Consider the following 18,086-nt stretch of genomic DNA (forward strand, 5'->3'; position numbering starts at 1 on the left):
TTCCCCTGCTCTATTTGTATCAGTCACCTTCAAATAGCAGTACTGGTTGTGGGTTTTGATCATAGCCTTTCCTCTCATGTACAGGTAGGTGAGTTGACACAGAAAGATGACTTTCAATAAAAGCTTTCCAGCTGATACACAAAAAACCTAAGCCACTTTCAACCTCCAGTTATTATTGCCTGATAAAACTAAATTGCTTAAATTTAAGAAATACATTCATTTCATTATATGATTTTCAATATGGGTTAACATTAAATGCTAACAATCTCTCAACTGGCACCCACATTATGAATTTCAAAACACATTTAAACACAAAAAGGAAACCAAAAGCAAAAATCATATTCCAACCTCATTTCATGCACTTCTGCTAAGGTACCACAAGGCATAGTCTTTGAGACCAACTACAAACCATAGTCTCAAAATTAAAAGCAACTTCCACAGGAAAATTGGAAAGATACCACTTTTTATTTGAAATTGAGAGCTGTTTACACACTGGGAAAAATTGAGGTTACAGAAATAATTATTTAGGTTAAAAAGAATGAATCACATTTCTCGCATGTTTTTACATTCCTCACTGCAGATCTCTGACCCACTGCCTTCCACACCAGTTTAGATGCATGAGCCTGAACTACTGGGCATGCTAAGAGATGGGCAGCAGCAACTCTATTCTATGCAGTCCGTAAGATTTAAAAGCTACTAAATATATATAGTGGGGTGAGTTAAGGATAGAGTTTCAGTTTGTAATACAGATTTTTGTGTTTGTGTGGGTTTAAGGTCAGACCTCAAACATCACTTGATTCTAGTTATTTTGTAGCTTAAGTTCCCTTGTGGATTTTTTATTTGTTTATTTTTTTAATCCACTAAGGTTTTAAATTTCTCATGGGTAAGGAGCGAAAGTTATGAAAAGCATTTCACTATGTATTCAGGCAGTTTTCAGGGAAAGGCTGTTATTTACTTAACTGCAACATGGTACATCTGCAGCGTGGGTGAGTTCATGGTGCTGTGAGAACCTGAAGTTTGTGCACTTAACATTTGTAACAAGGCACCACATTTTCCTTTTTCTTGTCTGCATTTGATTTCCTAGTTCAGCATCCAGCAGTAAAAAAGAGAAGGAAGAAACTGGCCTGCTTTTAATGTCTGTCTAACAAGAATGTCAGAGCAATGAACTTTCGCACCACTGGGAAGGACGCAGCATTTTGTGAGAGATCATTTCCAGGCAGTACTCACTGCTGAGCATGTCTGGTTATATTTCAATCACAAAACAATGAAAGAGTGATTTAGGACAGCCTTCTCTTTAAAATAAAATTCTCATTCGGATTTTAGAGAATTTGTATAAAACAGATCCTAATGGGGAAGGAGGAGATGACAGCCTAGAAGTACTTGAAGGATGTAAATACTTGATAAGTTACGTTACATAGAAGAATAACGCAATTAAATTGAAAAAGGAAAGTTTTTGGCTGAGATCTGGAACTTCCTGATAGCTCTGTTTATTAGGCTGAGGAATAGTTCTCCAGGAGCACATCCTTAGGGACATTTAAAAATCAACAGGGAAAGAAATTAACAGGAAGCAATCAAACACAGGAGATGCCCTGGATGAACTGGGAGGTCTTTTCCTTTCAAGGTGTCTGCAATTCTGCTAGTACAGAGAAAGACAAATTTTGGAGAGGCCCTAAAATACAAGTCACACCATCACATTCATCCTTCCAGTTTTCCTCTATTCCAGACATGTTTTTTAAAGACTGCAACTGATTTGGTTGGGAAAAAATAGCAAAACATGCTAACACTCTCAACTTGATGATACAGTCAAACACTTTAGAACCTTCTGAGGCTGGCCGGTCTTCCTAGAGCCAGAAGCCACCAATAACCTTTTTCTTCTGTAATTCCTCTCCTTCCAGGAGAATGCTGACAGCCCCAGGTAACAGGTATTGTTTCCTCACTGCATTATTCTCAAATAAGACATCTTTTTATTGTTACCTATAGTTAGACATACTGTCCATTTCGTTTCTCCTGCAACAGATCTCCAGCAAGCCCCCAACAAAGAACACAAGTTGTTCCTCACTCAAACACAACACCACACAGGGAGAGCTAGATCTCACCAGCATTCACTAAATTTCGGGGGCAGGGAGGAGTGGTTCAGCTCTAAGACACCAGTCCTAAAAGCAAAATGCAGGACTGATTCGTGGTGGGAAGGGGGAAATCATCATCTCCTGAAGCAACGAAGCTGCTTCCCTACAAAGCAGCATAACTCTAACACCCACCCCTGCCTTGTCACAGCAGGACACAGTAAAACAAATTGGGGCTTTGTGTATTAAACTAAGCTCCAGGCTACACACGTTGCCCAGTAACATCTACTAAGAGGAAATCCCAGCATCTAGGCTCACCTGGTGCCCCATGTCCCACATCTCAGAAGACACTGCTACAGTTGCATAAGGCTAAAGAGAACCATTAATACAATCTTCAGCAAGACCTTTCATTTCAGTAACCTGCGCATTGAGCAGACATTGCAGTCATGACTGCTACAGGAGAAAGGGCATACTGCCAGTCTGTACAATAGGTTTAGCTCTTCTGGGAGGATAAGAAAAAAGAGAATTTGCTTGACAACTCATGAAGTAGTGGAATGAAAATAATGCTCTGAGACGACCCTGCCATTATTTCCCCCTTCTCTACCCCTTAAAAAAAAACACACATACATAAAAGCTCACCTTTTTTCCTGAAGCCTGGAAAATCTTTACTAGAGAGCCTGATCGTCTGTCTGTTCTGAAAATATAAACCTGCAAAGTGAAAAAAGAGAAAAGTTAACCAACATTAACTATGAAGCACATAATGGTACAGCATTGGCGCTTTCTAAGTAATACCTAAACCATGTTCATGGCCACAGCTATTGCCAAGATCGAATTTCATGACCACTTTATTGCCCAGCCTTCTTTTAAAAGACAAAACATGTAATTCCCCATCTTCCTGATGAATCACAGGCCTCCTATCATGAGAAATGCTTGAATAGTATCTTGTCTCCTACTTTTTTGGTGTGCATGTGCACATGTGAGTATTTAAAAGCACCTAGTAAAGGAACTTTCCAACGCTCAAACAAGTGGCATCTGGAGACTGCCTGGAAACGAGCGGGGCAAAAGGCTGAGAAGGCATAACCCTGCTGCCCTTCCCTTATCCAGCCTTCCCTTCTCAAGGACACATGCCTGCACATATGCACCGCAAACTTCATGATGTGTTAGCAAAGGTCAGAGTAGAAATCCCAATCGGACCACCCAAGACATTTGCACTGTTTCTGTCTGAAACAATCTGCAAACCAGAAAACTATTCAAACATAGTTCACTCATTGCTCGTTTCCACAGGAGAAACTGTTTAACCAGGAACTCTTGGGGATAAAAGTATTGATACAAGTTCAGTAACAGATCTTGCACCGGAATTTAAGACCTAAAATGCCTGACTTGTAGAAATGGACTCCCTTTGGCAGAAAGGCTGGCTCGGTCAGCCTTTAAGACTCCTACACCATTTGACAGGCTCCCTCCTAGCAGGTGCTCACGCAGTTTGCAGGACAGAGGATCCCTTACTTCCAAGGTCCCGTGGCGGAGCCAAGCACTTGACATAGTTGAATATGTGATGAGTTATTAATAGGTGGTAAGACAAAGTTCAAAGCTGTTTTCACACGAGAACACAGCACAGATTTACTGCGGACAATTGCTCTAGATATAAAGGACTCCCTAGGTTTTGAAGTGGCATGTTTAGCAGTGAGAGCATGTTGCCAGGTGTCATGACTCCAAACCCAGTCTTGACTAATGACACTCTTGGTGACTTTGGAGAAAGGACTCAATAAGTATCTTGGCTTTACCTTCAGTGAAAAGGATGTGACAATGCTAATCACTTTCTATCAGGGAAGTGGAAAGGATTAGCTTATTAGAGAGTGTGGAAAGCACAACAGGACTGCTCAGCGTAATGTCCTGTACTCAACACCTCTTACCGCCCCTTTGCCATGCGTTCCTGCTACCCACATCCCATGCCAAGGGAGAATAACAGGAGCTTTTGCAACTAGAGCAGTAGTCTTTAAATTACACGGATCTTATGTTAACAGCTGTTTTTTTCCCCTCTCCTTGTACAGAAATTAAATCTGTTCCACAGAGAAAACAGGTTGGAAGGAAGGTGCATTGGAGCAGCTGTAACAGAGTACCTAGGATAAGGAGACTATGTCTTTCCCACACGCATGTCCTCTCAGTAGCAACGGCACTGCCACTATCTCCCATATGTCCCAGTCATGCCAGATCAGGTATATATACCACGTTCATCCTCTACTTTTGCTCCATTTTCCCCGCTTGTGCTGCTACCCCCTGGTACATGGTTACTGCCAAAAATAATCTGCTTAAACCAAGGGATAGTGTTCCTGGTAGTGGAGACCTCTCACTCAATGTTACAACTCGGCTACAGCTCACGTCCATGCAGAGCAGAAGAGCCAGAGGGAGGAAAGGTGGAAAGGGGCTGCAGGACATCTCTGCTCAAGCACATGGTGGCAGCAGGTCCCAAAAGGGCTGGATTTTGAAAAAAGAGGGACAAAAGCAGATACTTTAAGTCCCTTCCCTCCCTCTCCCCACTCCCACTTCTCCACCTTTGGTTCAGAAGTGTATAAGGCTCAGCGCTCACCCTCAACTGGCTCCCCCAGTAGTAGCTGGGTACTTGGCACAGGAACACCAGGCACACCTAACTCACCAGCCACTTCCTTCTAGCCTTTCACTTGCTTACATCTTTGGGACATTGAACATATGTATGCCTACAGGAGAACCTTTTTTTAATTCCTTCTCAAGAGACTATCACCAAGATTTGTAAGCACAGCTGGCAGAACCCAGATTCTAATCCACTAAACATTAAGGTATTATGAAGTTGTAAGAGGGACATCAAATCACCTAATAAATGGCTTTTCATGCTATTGGAGATGCTACCCTGAAGTAAATAATGAAACAAACATATGAAGAAAACAAGCAGAAGACAAACTCTCTTTTCCAAGTTTTTTTTCATTTCTAGGCAAGGTTTAAGTGATACCTAAATGTTACAAATCCTAAACGAAAGCAATGTGAAAGAAATGTTGCCTGCATCCCATTAAAATAACTATTATAAGGACTAGGTGTAAGAGAGAGGAAAGAGAGAGGTGAGGGATGTGAAGCACCACGAGAGACAGGTCAACAAAATTTGATGACTTCATCAAACTACCTCCCCTCTCCTCTGCTCAGTGCTCCAAAACTACCCTGTAGGCAAAAATCTCTTGGCTTCTCAGGCATGTGAGAATCGCATCAGTATTACTTTTTTTTCCCTGTTGCATCTGACCATGTTATTGTTTGACAAAGCCGCACCTTTCCGATGCCTCCATCCTGGGGAGCTCCTCCTACAACGTCCATGGTAGTCGGCTGAGAGAAATGACCTGCTGTCACTGCATATCCTGAGGGGGAGATGGGGTGGGGTGGGAGAGGAGAAAGGAAACAAATAAATAAATAATCGTGAAAGGGAAGAGCCTGAGAAACAGGTCAGCCAGCTGGATCATGCTCATTGGGTTTCACTGCTCCTCCTAGGCTGTCCGCTGTTAGCGTTCAACAACCATTCTGCTCAGTGTCACGATGCTGGGAAGTGACAGTACACCCTCCAGTACTCTTCCAAAAGCTGAGAGAAGAAAGGTATGTGTGGAGCTGGTCGAGGGATACATGAAGCAGGTATGGGGAGCAGTTCGGTAACTGCAAGTCCAGAAAAGCAAGTGGTAAATGAGGAACAGGCACACACAAACAAAGAGACCACATCGTCTCAGACAAAGTATCACATCAGAGAGTGACAGTCCCACATCGACCAGAGAGAAGTGTCCTCCCTTGGCTAAAATCACTGCCCAGGAAGGCTTGGGAAATTATGTGCTTTTTCAGTTGGGGGAGGGGAGAGCGGAGGACAGTAGGCAAAGAGGTCAGAGAAGTTAATGGCTTAAAAAGAATTTTGTTTAAGCAAGAAGAAAAATGGGAGGCTAGATCAAAGAAAGAAGGAGTGTATTTGAAAGAAGGAGATCAAAGATTCAGTCTTATTTGATATATTAAAATGATATATAATAACTAAAGAAGAGTAGAGTACTTTCCTTTTAAGGCTTTCTTGTATTTGCCTTGCTCTACTGCTGTAAATTATGAGGCTCTTGTCTACACGGTAAACACTATAATTCAGGTCTATCAGGGGCAAAACCTATTTATGTCCTTAAAGATGTATTTATTTAATACATATTATGTATTAAATGTAAATATATAATATGTATTTATGTAATACATATTTAACAATTCACTCCTCATTTAGCTATCACCAAGCAGCATCTTCCAAGTTGTAGTTTTTTAAAGACTACAGGTTAAGGGGAAAAAGAGGTCAGTGCGAGTCTTTAGCCAAATGGTATCACACTACTGACTGTTAGAAATGCGTTCTAGGTCTCAACAGTCTAAGGGACTCTGGATTAGGTGGAGGCCTTTAAATGCAGTATTTTTTTGGATGTTACCTGGTTTTAGAACAATTAAAACCAATTGAGCCAAAGATGTACTCAAAGCTATAGCCAATCCTTTCACAACCTCCTTCTGTTGCCAATGACTCACTTATATGGAGCTATTTTTGTTGAAATAAATTTGCATCTGAAATATACATTCTGTAATTATGTGTTTTACTCATTTTAAAAACAGGTGTAAGCAGACACGCAACCTAATCAATGACAAAAAATTTGTCTATCACAAGGCAAAAATGGCAATGTAGGAGGCCCACTACCATCCATCCTGCTCTTCAGTCAAAATGCATTTTCCATATTAGTCAAAAAAAATTATTATAAGTTTTTTTAAAACAAGCAAAGAAAAATGGAATATTCTGGCTGCTGCTTTGCTTGTATTTCTTTCCAGGTAGGTAACCTTTAATTCAGATGTTCTTCCTTTCACAATTTTCATAAAAATACTCAACACCACCAAAAAAAATCAGTACCAACTTTATAGCATCAAAGCTTTGAAATATGTTGTCGAACTGATCCATTCTCACAGTGAGCTGCTTACCAAGGTACGTGTACCGCCTGGCTATCACAGCATCATCATTCAGCTTGTAATATGTGTTGTCGGTGAGATTCAGTACTTTGACAGTTCCTGTCCAATAATAAGATCCTGGTGCCCCCATGATGACCAGCTCCTACAACAGGAAAAATAGAAGGGCGTGTGGGAAAGGATGGGGGAAAAAAATATATAACAATCAAAACTGGACAAAAATTCATGCTTTACACAGTAATGGAGAAGGGACAGGATATTAACTTAAAACACCAATTATAAGTCCATCTATAACAATCTCTATTCTATCCTTCTTCCCAAGCACAGAGGCCACTGCATACACCCTAGAGACACATGGTCTCCCCTTTTAAGGCCCACTTCTGCTCAGCTGTTCTGCTGCTTCAGTAGAAGATCTTCCTCAGCCTTACTAACCATCAAACTTATCCCTGCTAACACAATCCTCCCAAAAATCTCTCTCCACCTGCTGCCTTTCCCAACCATCCTCCAGAAGACCTGAAGACCCTCACCAGGTGACAGAAGTACTCCAACCCACCCAGATCCCACCGCTCAGCTACAGACTGTGCCCCAATACTGGCTGACATGCTACACCAATCTGTACCATGAAAGATACAGCACAAAGGATTTCGATTTTACTACTCTGAAGCCAAAGAGCTGCCATGCACCCGACAAGCAGGGGGTGTGTTATGTCATGGTTGGAATATTTTGCCTTCCTCTGTCCTCATATATGCTCTGCTCTTTGAGAGACAATCTGGCTATATTTCATTACAGACACCCACCATGATTCAGGGTTTTAAAAGACTAGGATTCAAAGTTTGATCCAACACACAAAGGTAGATGTTCATGAATCATATTTTTGAATCAAAATCCAAAGTACATTTGCATGCAAGAGAGATTGAGAAAACGTTGCCCCAAAGCATCCAGCAGCCTTGTGGGGAAACCTTCCTTCTGGATGTGGATTAAAAACCTCCAGCAAGGGACCAAATTAAGCCTGGGGAGCATTAAGCCTAGGTAAGTTCTCCATCCCTGGAGGAAACACAAGGACAGCTGCTTTGTCTCACATCTCTGTTCAATGCAAGGCCATGGGTAGACTCCATCCTTGTGCAAAAATGGTCCCCATGCCAAGGATCCCTTTGGGTGACCAGTTCCAGTTGGGAGGGGAGATGTTAAATAAGGGATTTTCCTAATAAGACTATGGGGAGAGAACTGTAAACCCAACCAAAGAGCAGGATGTGCTTGGCAACAGCTTTTTTCCTTGGGAGGGGCCATGCTCTTGAGGTCAGGGATCATTTACCGGCAGGAACGACTACCATCAGCAGCACTGAATATACGGTAGGGGCTTGCCTGTTTGACCCAAAAAGCCATTTATCTGCGTTTCCTGCTCAGTGAGCTGCCATCAGGCTGAAGCAATGAAAGTTCAAAGATATCTTTTGAACTAGGGTAGCAAAGGAGGATTTTAAAGCATGGGAACACAAACAGGCTAGAGAGAGCAGACAAGCCAGGAAACAGCTGCTGCTGGCTGAACATCCAGTTATCAGACAGTGCCACTGTGGCAACATCGCCTGCCATCCCAGTTTACTCAGAAATCACCTTCTCCATTTCAGAGAGGACACCTTTCTTCTGCTTATATCAGCCTGGGCAATAAATTCTGCAGACCAATGCGTATATAATTAGGAGTAAGTATATACTTGACAGTAACAAAGAGCCTGACACTGAAATAGCCTTTTTTCCTTAAAAACAACCAAACCAACGAAACAAACAAAAAAAAAACCCCAACCCTGAAACATTACAAAAAATATCCAATACATACATAAGGGAACAAATTAATCCTTGACATAACTAAAAGACAGCTGATAGATTTCTGTCCAGGAAAGAATATGGTCCGGTATTTAGAACAGCTCTGGAGTGTGTATTTTACCATGGTATTTTTTTTCCATCTTTTTGCTATAAAGAACTGAAGCAGAACTAAAAGAAAGTGTTTCTCTTTTGTATGTATATGGATATGCATGTGCATGTATATATATATTCACATAGACACATATACCAGCATGTACACATACATAAACAAAACTGTCCAGGGAGGACTGGTAGAGTCACCATCACTGGAATTATTGAAAAAATGCGTGGATATTGCACTTCAGGACATGGTTTAGTGGGCTTGGTGGTGTTGGGTTGATGGTTGGACTTGTTGATCTTAAAGGTGTTTTCCAATCTTAATGATTCTGTGAGTCCGTGATTTTGTGACTGTTTTACATCATCACTTAAAGAGTTAATGTTAGACACAGAAACAGGTCTATGCTAGTTTTAGGATGTACACAATAAAAATATTCCCTGAGGACATTTCCCAGAGTCAATTCATTCATTTTTGTCCACAGACAAAAGAATGACACATAGGTCTTGAAAGACACATACACCTATGTACAAACCACTGGGCAGGCATTGTGCAAGATGCAGGTGCCCGGGAGGCTGGATGAGGCAGGAGGGTGTTTGCTGGCAGGAAGGGACCATACTCAGCACTCAGCTGGCTGTCCAAGCCATGCTTGGGGCTCCCCTCCTGGGGCAAGCGGCGGGACAGCCACCAATCCCATCCCTTCCCTGCACGCGCCTCTGCTCACCTCGGTGAAGAAGCCTGCAATCCCTGCCTGGCATGAGCCGTGCTCCTCCCCGTACTTCTTCTTGTACTCTGGGTGGGAGAAGAGAAGAAAACAAATCATGGTCATCCCTGGCACAGCACACACTCTCCACCTGAGCTGTCTGCATCGCTACATGCACAGCCTGGAGAGACACCAGCACGCAGGGCTCCTAGCTTTTATCAATGGACCTGCCACCAACGTGCACCATGGCAGCATCCTCACCCACATCGGGGGGTAAAGCAAGGGGCCTGAAACTCAGGGGGCAGCCAGCATGCTGCCTAGGGAGACACTAAGCGAGCGGCATCACAGTAACATAACAGCAGCAGCATCACCCCTGTAAAGGTGCATCAGAAGAGGCTTCTGCCTCTGTCAGCCAGATTAGCATAGCAAAAGGTGATGGACGTGCCCGCGCGTCACCAACCACGCACGAGGAGGTTTAATCCTCAGGCCCATCACTACCTACAGAAGTAAAGTAATTTTCCCCTACAACGACAGTTACCAAAGCCCCCATAAACATTTCTGGTAGAGGGATGCTTCAGGACACCTGCCCCAGGAGGGAGGTAGTGATGAGGAGAGGGTGCTGCGTTTCTAAGTGATCAGACAACAGTCTCATTTGAGGGATACTCAGGTCTGCCACTTTTCAGGGCCACTTACTCAGAGCTCCCAGTTCACAGGGGACCCAACCAGCATCACTGTATATTTTGTTTCTGTATTTTATGTAGTGATTGCTTTCTCTATCAAACCTGAGGAATTTTTACTTTCTTTTTTTGCAGAATAGGAAAAAAAATATTTTTACAAATACATTAAGTTGGGGGGGCAGGGCAGGGCAGGGCAGTGGGGGAAGGAGTTAAAAAGGAAGTCACCTTCCACCCTGCCTTAATCCAAACATTTTCAGTTTAGGAGCATTTGAAACTTAAGGCTGCATCAGAATCTTGGCAGGTTTTTTCCAGAGCATTACTTTTAAATATTTACCATACTAATGAGCACCCAGCTTCAGTGTATTGCCACTTCCTGTATGTTACAGTAATTCAGGTTCCAAAAAACATTCACCACATAGCCTCGTAACTGTGAAATTTTTCTGATTTTTTTTTTTTTTAAGTAAGCACCATTAACTCATTGCATTTTATCAAATGATAAAAATTTTTATGAAATCAATGAGAAAATTGGCTCTTCAGAATCAAGCAAGTTCCTTTTGAGTTGCATTTTATTTTATTGAAGATCAAAAGGAATTAATGACAAATTGCTGCCTTCTCATAGAATTCTTTCAAAACATTCTATGTGTATATATATACACACACACACCCCCACACACCCCATTCCCCCTTTATATATTATATATAGTCTCTTCCTAATACCATAAAGATGCTCAGATTTTAAGGAATTTGCTGAGGTCATAGCAGTTGTACAGGGAGAGGTTTAATTGGAGAGACTGTGCAGAACAGTGACTTGATCCACAAATTACAGCTCAAATACCTAACGCCCTTGGCTGAGGCAGGGTCCTGCCAAAGCAGATGTGTGTCCCAGCAGACCAGGAGGGCCAGAAGCACACTTGGGTTTCCTAGTGGGTACACACAACAACAATTCCACTGAGAAATGAAGATCGTATTTGCTCATGGTTATTCAGAAAGCGCTGGGGCTCTGAATCGCTAACTCTCCACATATAGTCTTTCACAGAGCCCAGCACTCCTTGCCTGGGAAAAAAATATTTGTTTGTTGATATGAACTTTTTTTTATTCAGAGAGCCAAGGAGATGAGGTTTCTCCCTCTGGCATTTCCTGAAAAATAATGCTGTGCATGTCCTAAAGACCTCGCCTTTGCTATGGCTGGATTCCCACCCTCACATAGGATGAAATGCAGCAAGTTCCATGCCCATCCCATTCAGCTGCTTTCGCCTCCAGCCAGGCTTTTCCCTTTACATGATGTACTAAAATGTGAACAGATCTTGCCTCTTCCCAATTTTGCACTCGACCTACTGTAATTTGAAACAAAACACCACTAGCCACTGTGGCCCTGGAGGTGGGGAAGTATCTTTCTGCCTTACCTGCTAAACTTGGCAGGAGGCTTTTATAATGCTGAAGGCTTTAGAGACTGCCTTCTTAAATCCCACTTTACAGGATTTTTTTTTTTTTTTTAATGGAGGGATAAAGAGGCTCAGGCTGATGCTGAGGCAGCACAAGCGAGCACCATGCCCTGCCTGAAAAGCCACCCAGGGTTGCACAGCCATGGCCGACCAGGCCTGCCATCCAAGCCCCCACTCCACCACAAGACCACAGTGGCCCCCCTCCCTTTAGGCACTAGAGGCCATGATCCCTGCTAGCTCTTACTCACAACCCAGGACAGTGTCTCGCCTCTTAAAAGCCAAACGAGCCCATGCTCTGGGACACGAGGAAAGAGGATTGCTTACACGTGTATTTCTTTTGAGAGCAAGCCTCAATGGCTCTCTGTGTCAGGCCCATGACCCCCCGCTGCGAGTAGGCCCCACTGACAAGCTGATGGGTTTAAAATGTTGTATTTCCCTATAAAATCATACTACGCTTGGCTCACCATTTCCTTAAGTGTCTCCTTCAAAAAACACACGGCTCAATTTGCTTTAAAATAAAAGAGGAAAATTGCCATAGGATATTTAACTTGCGCAGTGAAAGATTTAGGTCAGGGGAATAATGACATAACTGCGGGGAATGCCTCAAGAGGGGATGGGAGGCAAATAAAAGTTGTTTCTTAGTTTAGCTTTTCAAAATTGTCCTTCTCTTCTTTCACAAACAGGCTTCCCAGAAATTTTTTCACAACTCAGCAACACGTAAAAGCCTCAAAAACAATGGCGGCTTCCCAAGTAGACTCGGGTGAGGCCTGAACGTCCTCCAAACTGTCGCCCTCCATAACGCCAGACGAGGGAGAGGCCCCGTCCACACACGCCTGGGGGTGCGAGTGATCCGGCTGGCAGGAGCTGTCCCCTGAATTCGGCTGCGACGAAAAACCCCGGGCATGTAAAACCATAGGAGGACGGCAGAAGGAATGGTGGCAGCTTTAGCAATGGAACAAGGCAGCTATTCAAGGGTGGTAGATGGATCCATAGCTTCATGCGACTGTATTTAACAAACAAGCAAAATTGCTGTGTTTCTTCGCATAAACAGAGGATTTTCTTCCGATAAAACAGTGCATGCACAAAAGTTAAACCATTTCTCCAATCAACTCAAAAAGCTTGTTGAATTCACAACAACAATTATAATACAATTTTGCCTACTTAAAAAAAAGACAGACACCAAATTCAGATCAGAGAGGAACTTGAAACAAAAGCCCAAACAGAGGACACAACATAGCTGATTTTCATCAGCCATATACATATTAGAAAAGGAACAGAAACACATACATTGTTTTCGTTGTCAGGCAATAAAAAACCAATTTTTGTTTTAATTCTTTAAATTAACCAAATTATTATTAACTGCAATGCATAAGGAATGGGAGAGATTTGGTGTTTTAAATGGTTGTGTAATAAATTGAGTTGGTACATCCACCGAAGCTCATACTTTCCCAGTTCATGGCTGTGATGTTCAGTGTTTTCTGAGTCACTTATATTGGCAATACTGTCTGCTTGAACTAATGGTCCTACATTTCATTTAAGTAACTAGTTACATTGTGGTTGTAACAGCGCATAGATGGGATTGCGGCCTTTCAGTTACATTCATAGTTTGGATATAACCAGTGAACTGAAGAAGAGACATCAAAACATTTTGACTTGAATAAATACCTGACAGTACATCTCAGGGAAAAAATAGGAGCTTACAGAAGAATAATAAATGGATTCATTACAGTAGCATGGTTTGATATACGCAACGATGCAAAGCAATGACCGTCCTTCCTCCCTACGGGTATCAAGACTCCATCTTATCATTATGGGGTCTGAGCACGTCACACATACCAGTTCACCTCTTTTCCCAACATCTCTGAGAGGGAAAACAGCTTTAGTGACATTTTGCCAGATGAAATGGAAGCATACAGGCCCAAACACCTCGGATATTGAAGGTATTTGAGTGTTTAAACCTCCATTGACACAGAGCAGAGATAAGTACCGTGTTTTGGGGGGAATCCAGAAGCAGTCCTCCCCAGGGAGCCAGCAGCCCAGCCCAGATGGACACTGAGCTCCTGGTCTCCAGCATAACCCCTTCAGCACAAAACCCTTCCCTCCTCATCAGCCCACCTAACTCCCACCCGCATGCGGCTCCCTCCATCCCTCCCCACATGCCAACTGGGTCTCCTTCCACCCACGTTCACAGCCCAGAGCAGCCCCACCACATCCTGGATTGTCACATCCCAGCCCCACAGACTTCTGTTTCCTCCCTAGAGCTGGTCTACCTCTCCCCAGCAATGGATGAGCCCAAAAGGCATGAAAACCAAGATTGCTCCACTTCTTCCCCTCCACTTTGGGGCACAGCAGTGACACCTGTCACTCCTACAACACTGCTATTCATCCATTCACCCGTCAATGCAGTGAAACGATCAACCAGCAGGAAACCGTGCAGCTACTGCGTCAGCTCACAGCCTTTGCACACCTGAACAGCAACATCTGCATGAGGTTTTGATATTGCATATAGTAGATTCGGTAGTTTCCACATAGCTCCAGGCAATAACTGCTGTCGTGAACAGATCCTTTGTTCCTTCCTTACTGTTCCTCCTCATCTGCCCGCAGGCTGCTGTGCACCCCCAATGACACAGACTGCAAGACACTATACTAACTGCTGCAGCAACAGCTGGTAGCAAAGCAGTAAGAAAGACGAGGCTGGGTCTGGAAGAGGTGGCTGCCTCTGTGGCTTTGAAGATGTGCCATGAATAAAAACATAAAGAAAAAACACCACAGAAGAAAGAGACATTAGTGTTTTGTAGCCATGACGATCTCAAGTTGTAAGAGAAGCAAGGCTGAGGAAGAAGTAATTGGATAAAACAAGATACAAACAAAAAGGATAAGCTGTGATGCATGACGATTCTGAAGGCAAATGCTCCTCAACCTCTTCTCTGAGCAAACCTCTCTAAAAGACCCTAAGCAAACTTCAATGCCGTAACATAGCATAAACTCCACAGTGCAATAAAATCCTGTATCTACCATCTTCACTGAGGGAAGCAAAGTGGACAGTTACAGTAAACTATTATTTGCACTGGGAGCCTCTTCCTTCCTATCTGACAGTGTTTCACTACACTAGGAAGAAACAGTAGCAATCTTTCTGACCTAGCATTGTGGTATTTGGTTTGCACCACAAAGCAGGCATGTTTTGATGGCTCCCAGAAAACCAAATGTGGTCTGGACCCTGTGGGAAAACTTGCTTATCCCTTTGGAGGCAAGGCACACGAGCATGTGCTGTTCCACTTACTTACTAACCAAAGGGTGCATCAACATCCCCACCTCCACCACCAACTCCTACCGCAGAGAACTAGGAAACCATCCCAGCTCTCCAGATCAGCTGGGCTGCCTCTCACAGTAGATGTGGCCACCCTTCTTCTTTGCAAACTGAATGCATCGGGGGAATGAAAAGACAGCTTTCTGCTTTTTGGAAGGCAATTAAAACTACAGGAAACATAAGCATGTGAAAGCACTGCCTGGAAGACCATAGCTCCATACACCAGCTATACTACACAGGACATCCAGCTCATATAAACCAGATTAATTCGTACTCAAAAAGATTGTGTTTAACTATTAGGCTTGCTGCTGTTCTCATTAGCTCTCAATCAGTTCCAGACTTCTGTCAGCCCTTTCAGGGAAGGCGGACAAGAATAAGATGGATTAAGACTACTATGTTGTTGCACCACTACCATGCAGTCAGGAAATTTCCATTTCCTCCTTTGTCTTTAATTATTAAGCTTGCTTTGTGCAGAGAGAAAACATACCATATGCATTAAGTACGTCTGTCCCAAGGTCAGACTCCTCTCCCTTTCTGGCACATGGTTTTTGATATACAAGCTAATTGTCTTGAGGTGCATGCACACACACACAAACACACACACACACACACACGGGTGGAGACTGATGTGCACTCAACTGGCCTGCACCCTTCGCCAGTTAGGCAAGGGCCAGCTCTGGTTGTGGACCGTGCAGCCGCACCAGCCTCTCACGGGGCTTATTGCCTTAGCTGTGCCAACGACGGGGCTTCTGGAAATGAGGACACGACTCCCTGCACCCATTCATATACGGCAAGTCCTGGAGAAGGCCGAGACGCCGGGACCTTGGTGAGCGAAGGTGCGCTGGCCAGCACAGGGCTTGCAGCCATGGGTCTGGCAGCCTCCCAACGACAGCCAAGAGGCTCTTGGTATAGCAGCACTTCAGCTGTATTACACACCGTGTTTATTATCCCTAACAGACTCACCACTTCTCCCCTTTGGATTGTTCCTCAGTGTCAGTGGAGGAGAATTTCTTCTTCTGCTTCCAGAAAGCGAAGGAAAAATGTTACAAGGATGACTGCAATCTTATTTCACAGCAAACCTCAAACAACAAATCCCTCTCCGTGACGCACCACGGCTATCTCTCTCTCTTTGAGCTTGTTTTATTGAAACCTAAAAGATCCAGAAGTAAACAAATGCAGCCATCCCTCATGATACTTCGTGATTTCATGTCTAAGGGGCGGGGGGTGGAAAAAAAAAAAAATCAGTCCCAAACCTGCAATTTTCACTCCATGGAGTGAAATTAAGCCAACATCGCATAGCACCAGCCTTGCCAATTTTCCACTGGCTGCTCTGCGTGTACTAGGCCCACACATTTCTATTTTCTAGCAATTCCTGGCAAATATCCTGTCAGATTAGCAGCAGTTTTACTCCAAAGACATGACGCACAGAAAAACACAAGTGGTTCATCTCTTCCAGAAACCACCTCCCCGCCACAGCTTCAGGCGGGCTGTCTTTAAGGTGGCGCAGGAGCGGTGACACAGGCTCAGAGGGAGCCCCCGCAGCGTCCCCGCGCGTGCACGTTGGCCATGAAGTTCGTATCAGATGATTTGCAGTGCATTACCTCAGTGTGAGACCTTATCCCGATTTTGCTGACAGGAAACAAAGTGGTGGGGCGGGGAGGGGGATAAAAGGATAAATACAGTAGGATGGTGCTCACAACAGGAAGGCTTACGTAGTTTACTTCTATTCTGCTGCAAAGCAGCTGGCATGGCCTGGTTGAAAGACTCAAAAGCCCTCATGTTTCAAATAATGACCAATTTCAGGGCTGGGAAAGGCTCAATGCATGAGTGCGTGCTGTCTCCAAAAGGTGTGTGGGTTTGCGGTGGCAGCTTCCCGCAGGGAGGTGAGGAGCTGCCTCAGGAGAAGGAGTGGGCAACTGGCTTCACAGGCCACTGAGCTGGGACATGGTCACTCATCAGCAGCAAAGAAACTCACCAGGACATCCACCACCTTATCCCTTTCCCACCTACTAATCTCAGTGGCAAGCCTGCTGCTGGCTGCAGCTAACTTGGGAAGGGTGGGAATGAACAAAAACAAATAAAAAAAATTTAAAAAGGGGTTTTTTAGGTCTCGCCCACAACAAAACCTGGTGCGTCTTGTCGTCCAAACTCCCATGCTTCCTCAGGCTCCTACAGATGAGAGGGGAAAGACAGGAGAAGCCAAGAAGCTGTTCTCCCCCCAAAGCATTTCTCTGAAGGCCAAGAAATCTTAGGAGATACCCTATCTTCTTCCTAACAACACACTCATGCCTCTGGTTTAGTTAATTGCTCTTGGCAGAGGAGTGTCTTCTGAAGTCTTTAGGAAAGGAAACTCGATACAAGAGTCTCAAATGCACCAAAGAGCTGGAACATTAAAATGCTGACACTTGACATTTGGAGCAGAATCAACAGGCACAGCCACCAACTGCTCAGAGTCGGAGCCTTCCCTCTCCATGCCCCCCAAAGCCAAACCTTCGGAGGATCCAAACAAGGACCAAGACACCTTACGGCACCCAAAACAGTCTAATAAAAACTGCTGCCAAAGTTCCCTGAAATGAGCAAGGTGTTAAACAGCCCTTTCGCTCCCCCCCCCGCCAATCCTCTGATAAATCAACGCATAAAAAGGAAAATATTTCCTTAAGATTGGCAAATTGGTTAATTGGTTCCCCACTTCAACGTAATTCAGGATTTTTACCCTGTGCTGCAGCAAAGCATGAAAGGCCAAGTTCAGATCAATATCTACTAATTGGTCACATAAGCGAGAGAAAGCTGCTGCCTCAAAAACACAGTTCAGAAATGTATTATTCCTTTAAAGTGCAACCACACACAGCAAGTCACAGGACCCATCCAGTCATTCAGCTACTCTCCTGACTTCATCTAAAACCCAATCTCCACCCCAGATGTGCCACAAGGCAGTTGTATGTTACCAAAGAAAAGAAAGAAGAGTATCAGTAGTGAGGGTTACTGTGGATGGCTTTGGAAATAAAGGGAGAGCACAG

At 43.9% G+C, this 18,086-nt stretch overlaps 1 protein-coding gene across 1 annotated transcript in view; it reads right to left on the reverse strand.

The window, feature by feature from the left end:
• The window catches only part of LOC104621845 (integrin alpha-9-like), a gene marked incomplete at both ends in the record, with an annotated part of 43,928 nt that overhangs the window by 17,745 nt on the left and 8,097 nt on the right, over positions 1-18,086 (reverse strand). Inside the window, 4 exons of the mRNA XM_010288453.1 lie at positions 2,703-2,771; positions 5,352-5,437; positions 7,047-7,176; positions 9,665-9,732. Of these exons, the coding sequence (XP_010286755.1) occupies positions 2,703-2,771; positions 5,352-5,437; positions 7,047-7,176; positions 9,665-9,732 (353 nt within the window). The remainder of the gene's footprint in view (positions 1-2,702; positions 2,772-5,351; positions 5,438-7,046; positions 7,177-9,664; positions 9,733-18,086) is intronic.

This window comes from Phaethon lepturus, unplaced genomic scaffold (assembly GCF_000687285.1).
Source record: "Phaethon lepturus isolate BGI_N335 unplaced genomic scaffold, ASM68728v1 scaffold1576, whole genome shotgun sequence".
NCBI lineage: Eukaryota > Metazoa > Chordata > Aves > Phaethontiformes > Phaethontidae > Phaethon > Phaethon lepturus.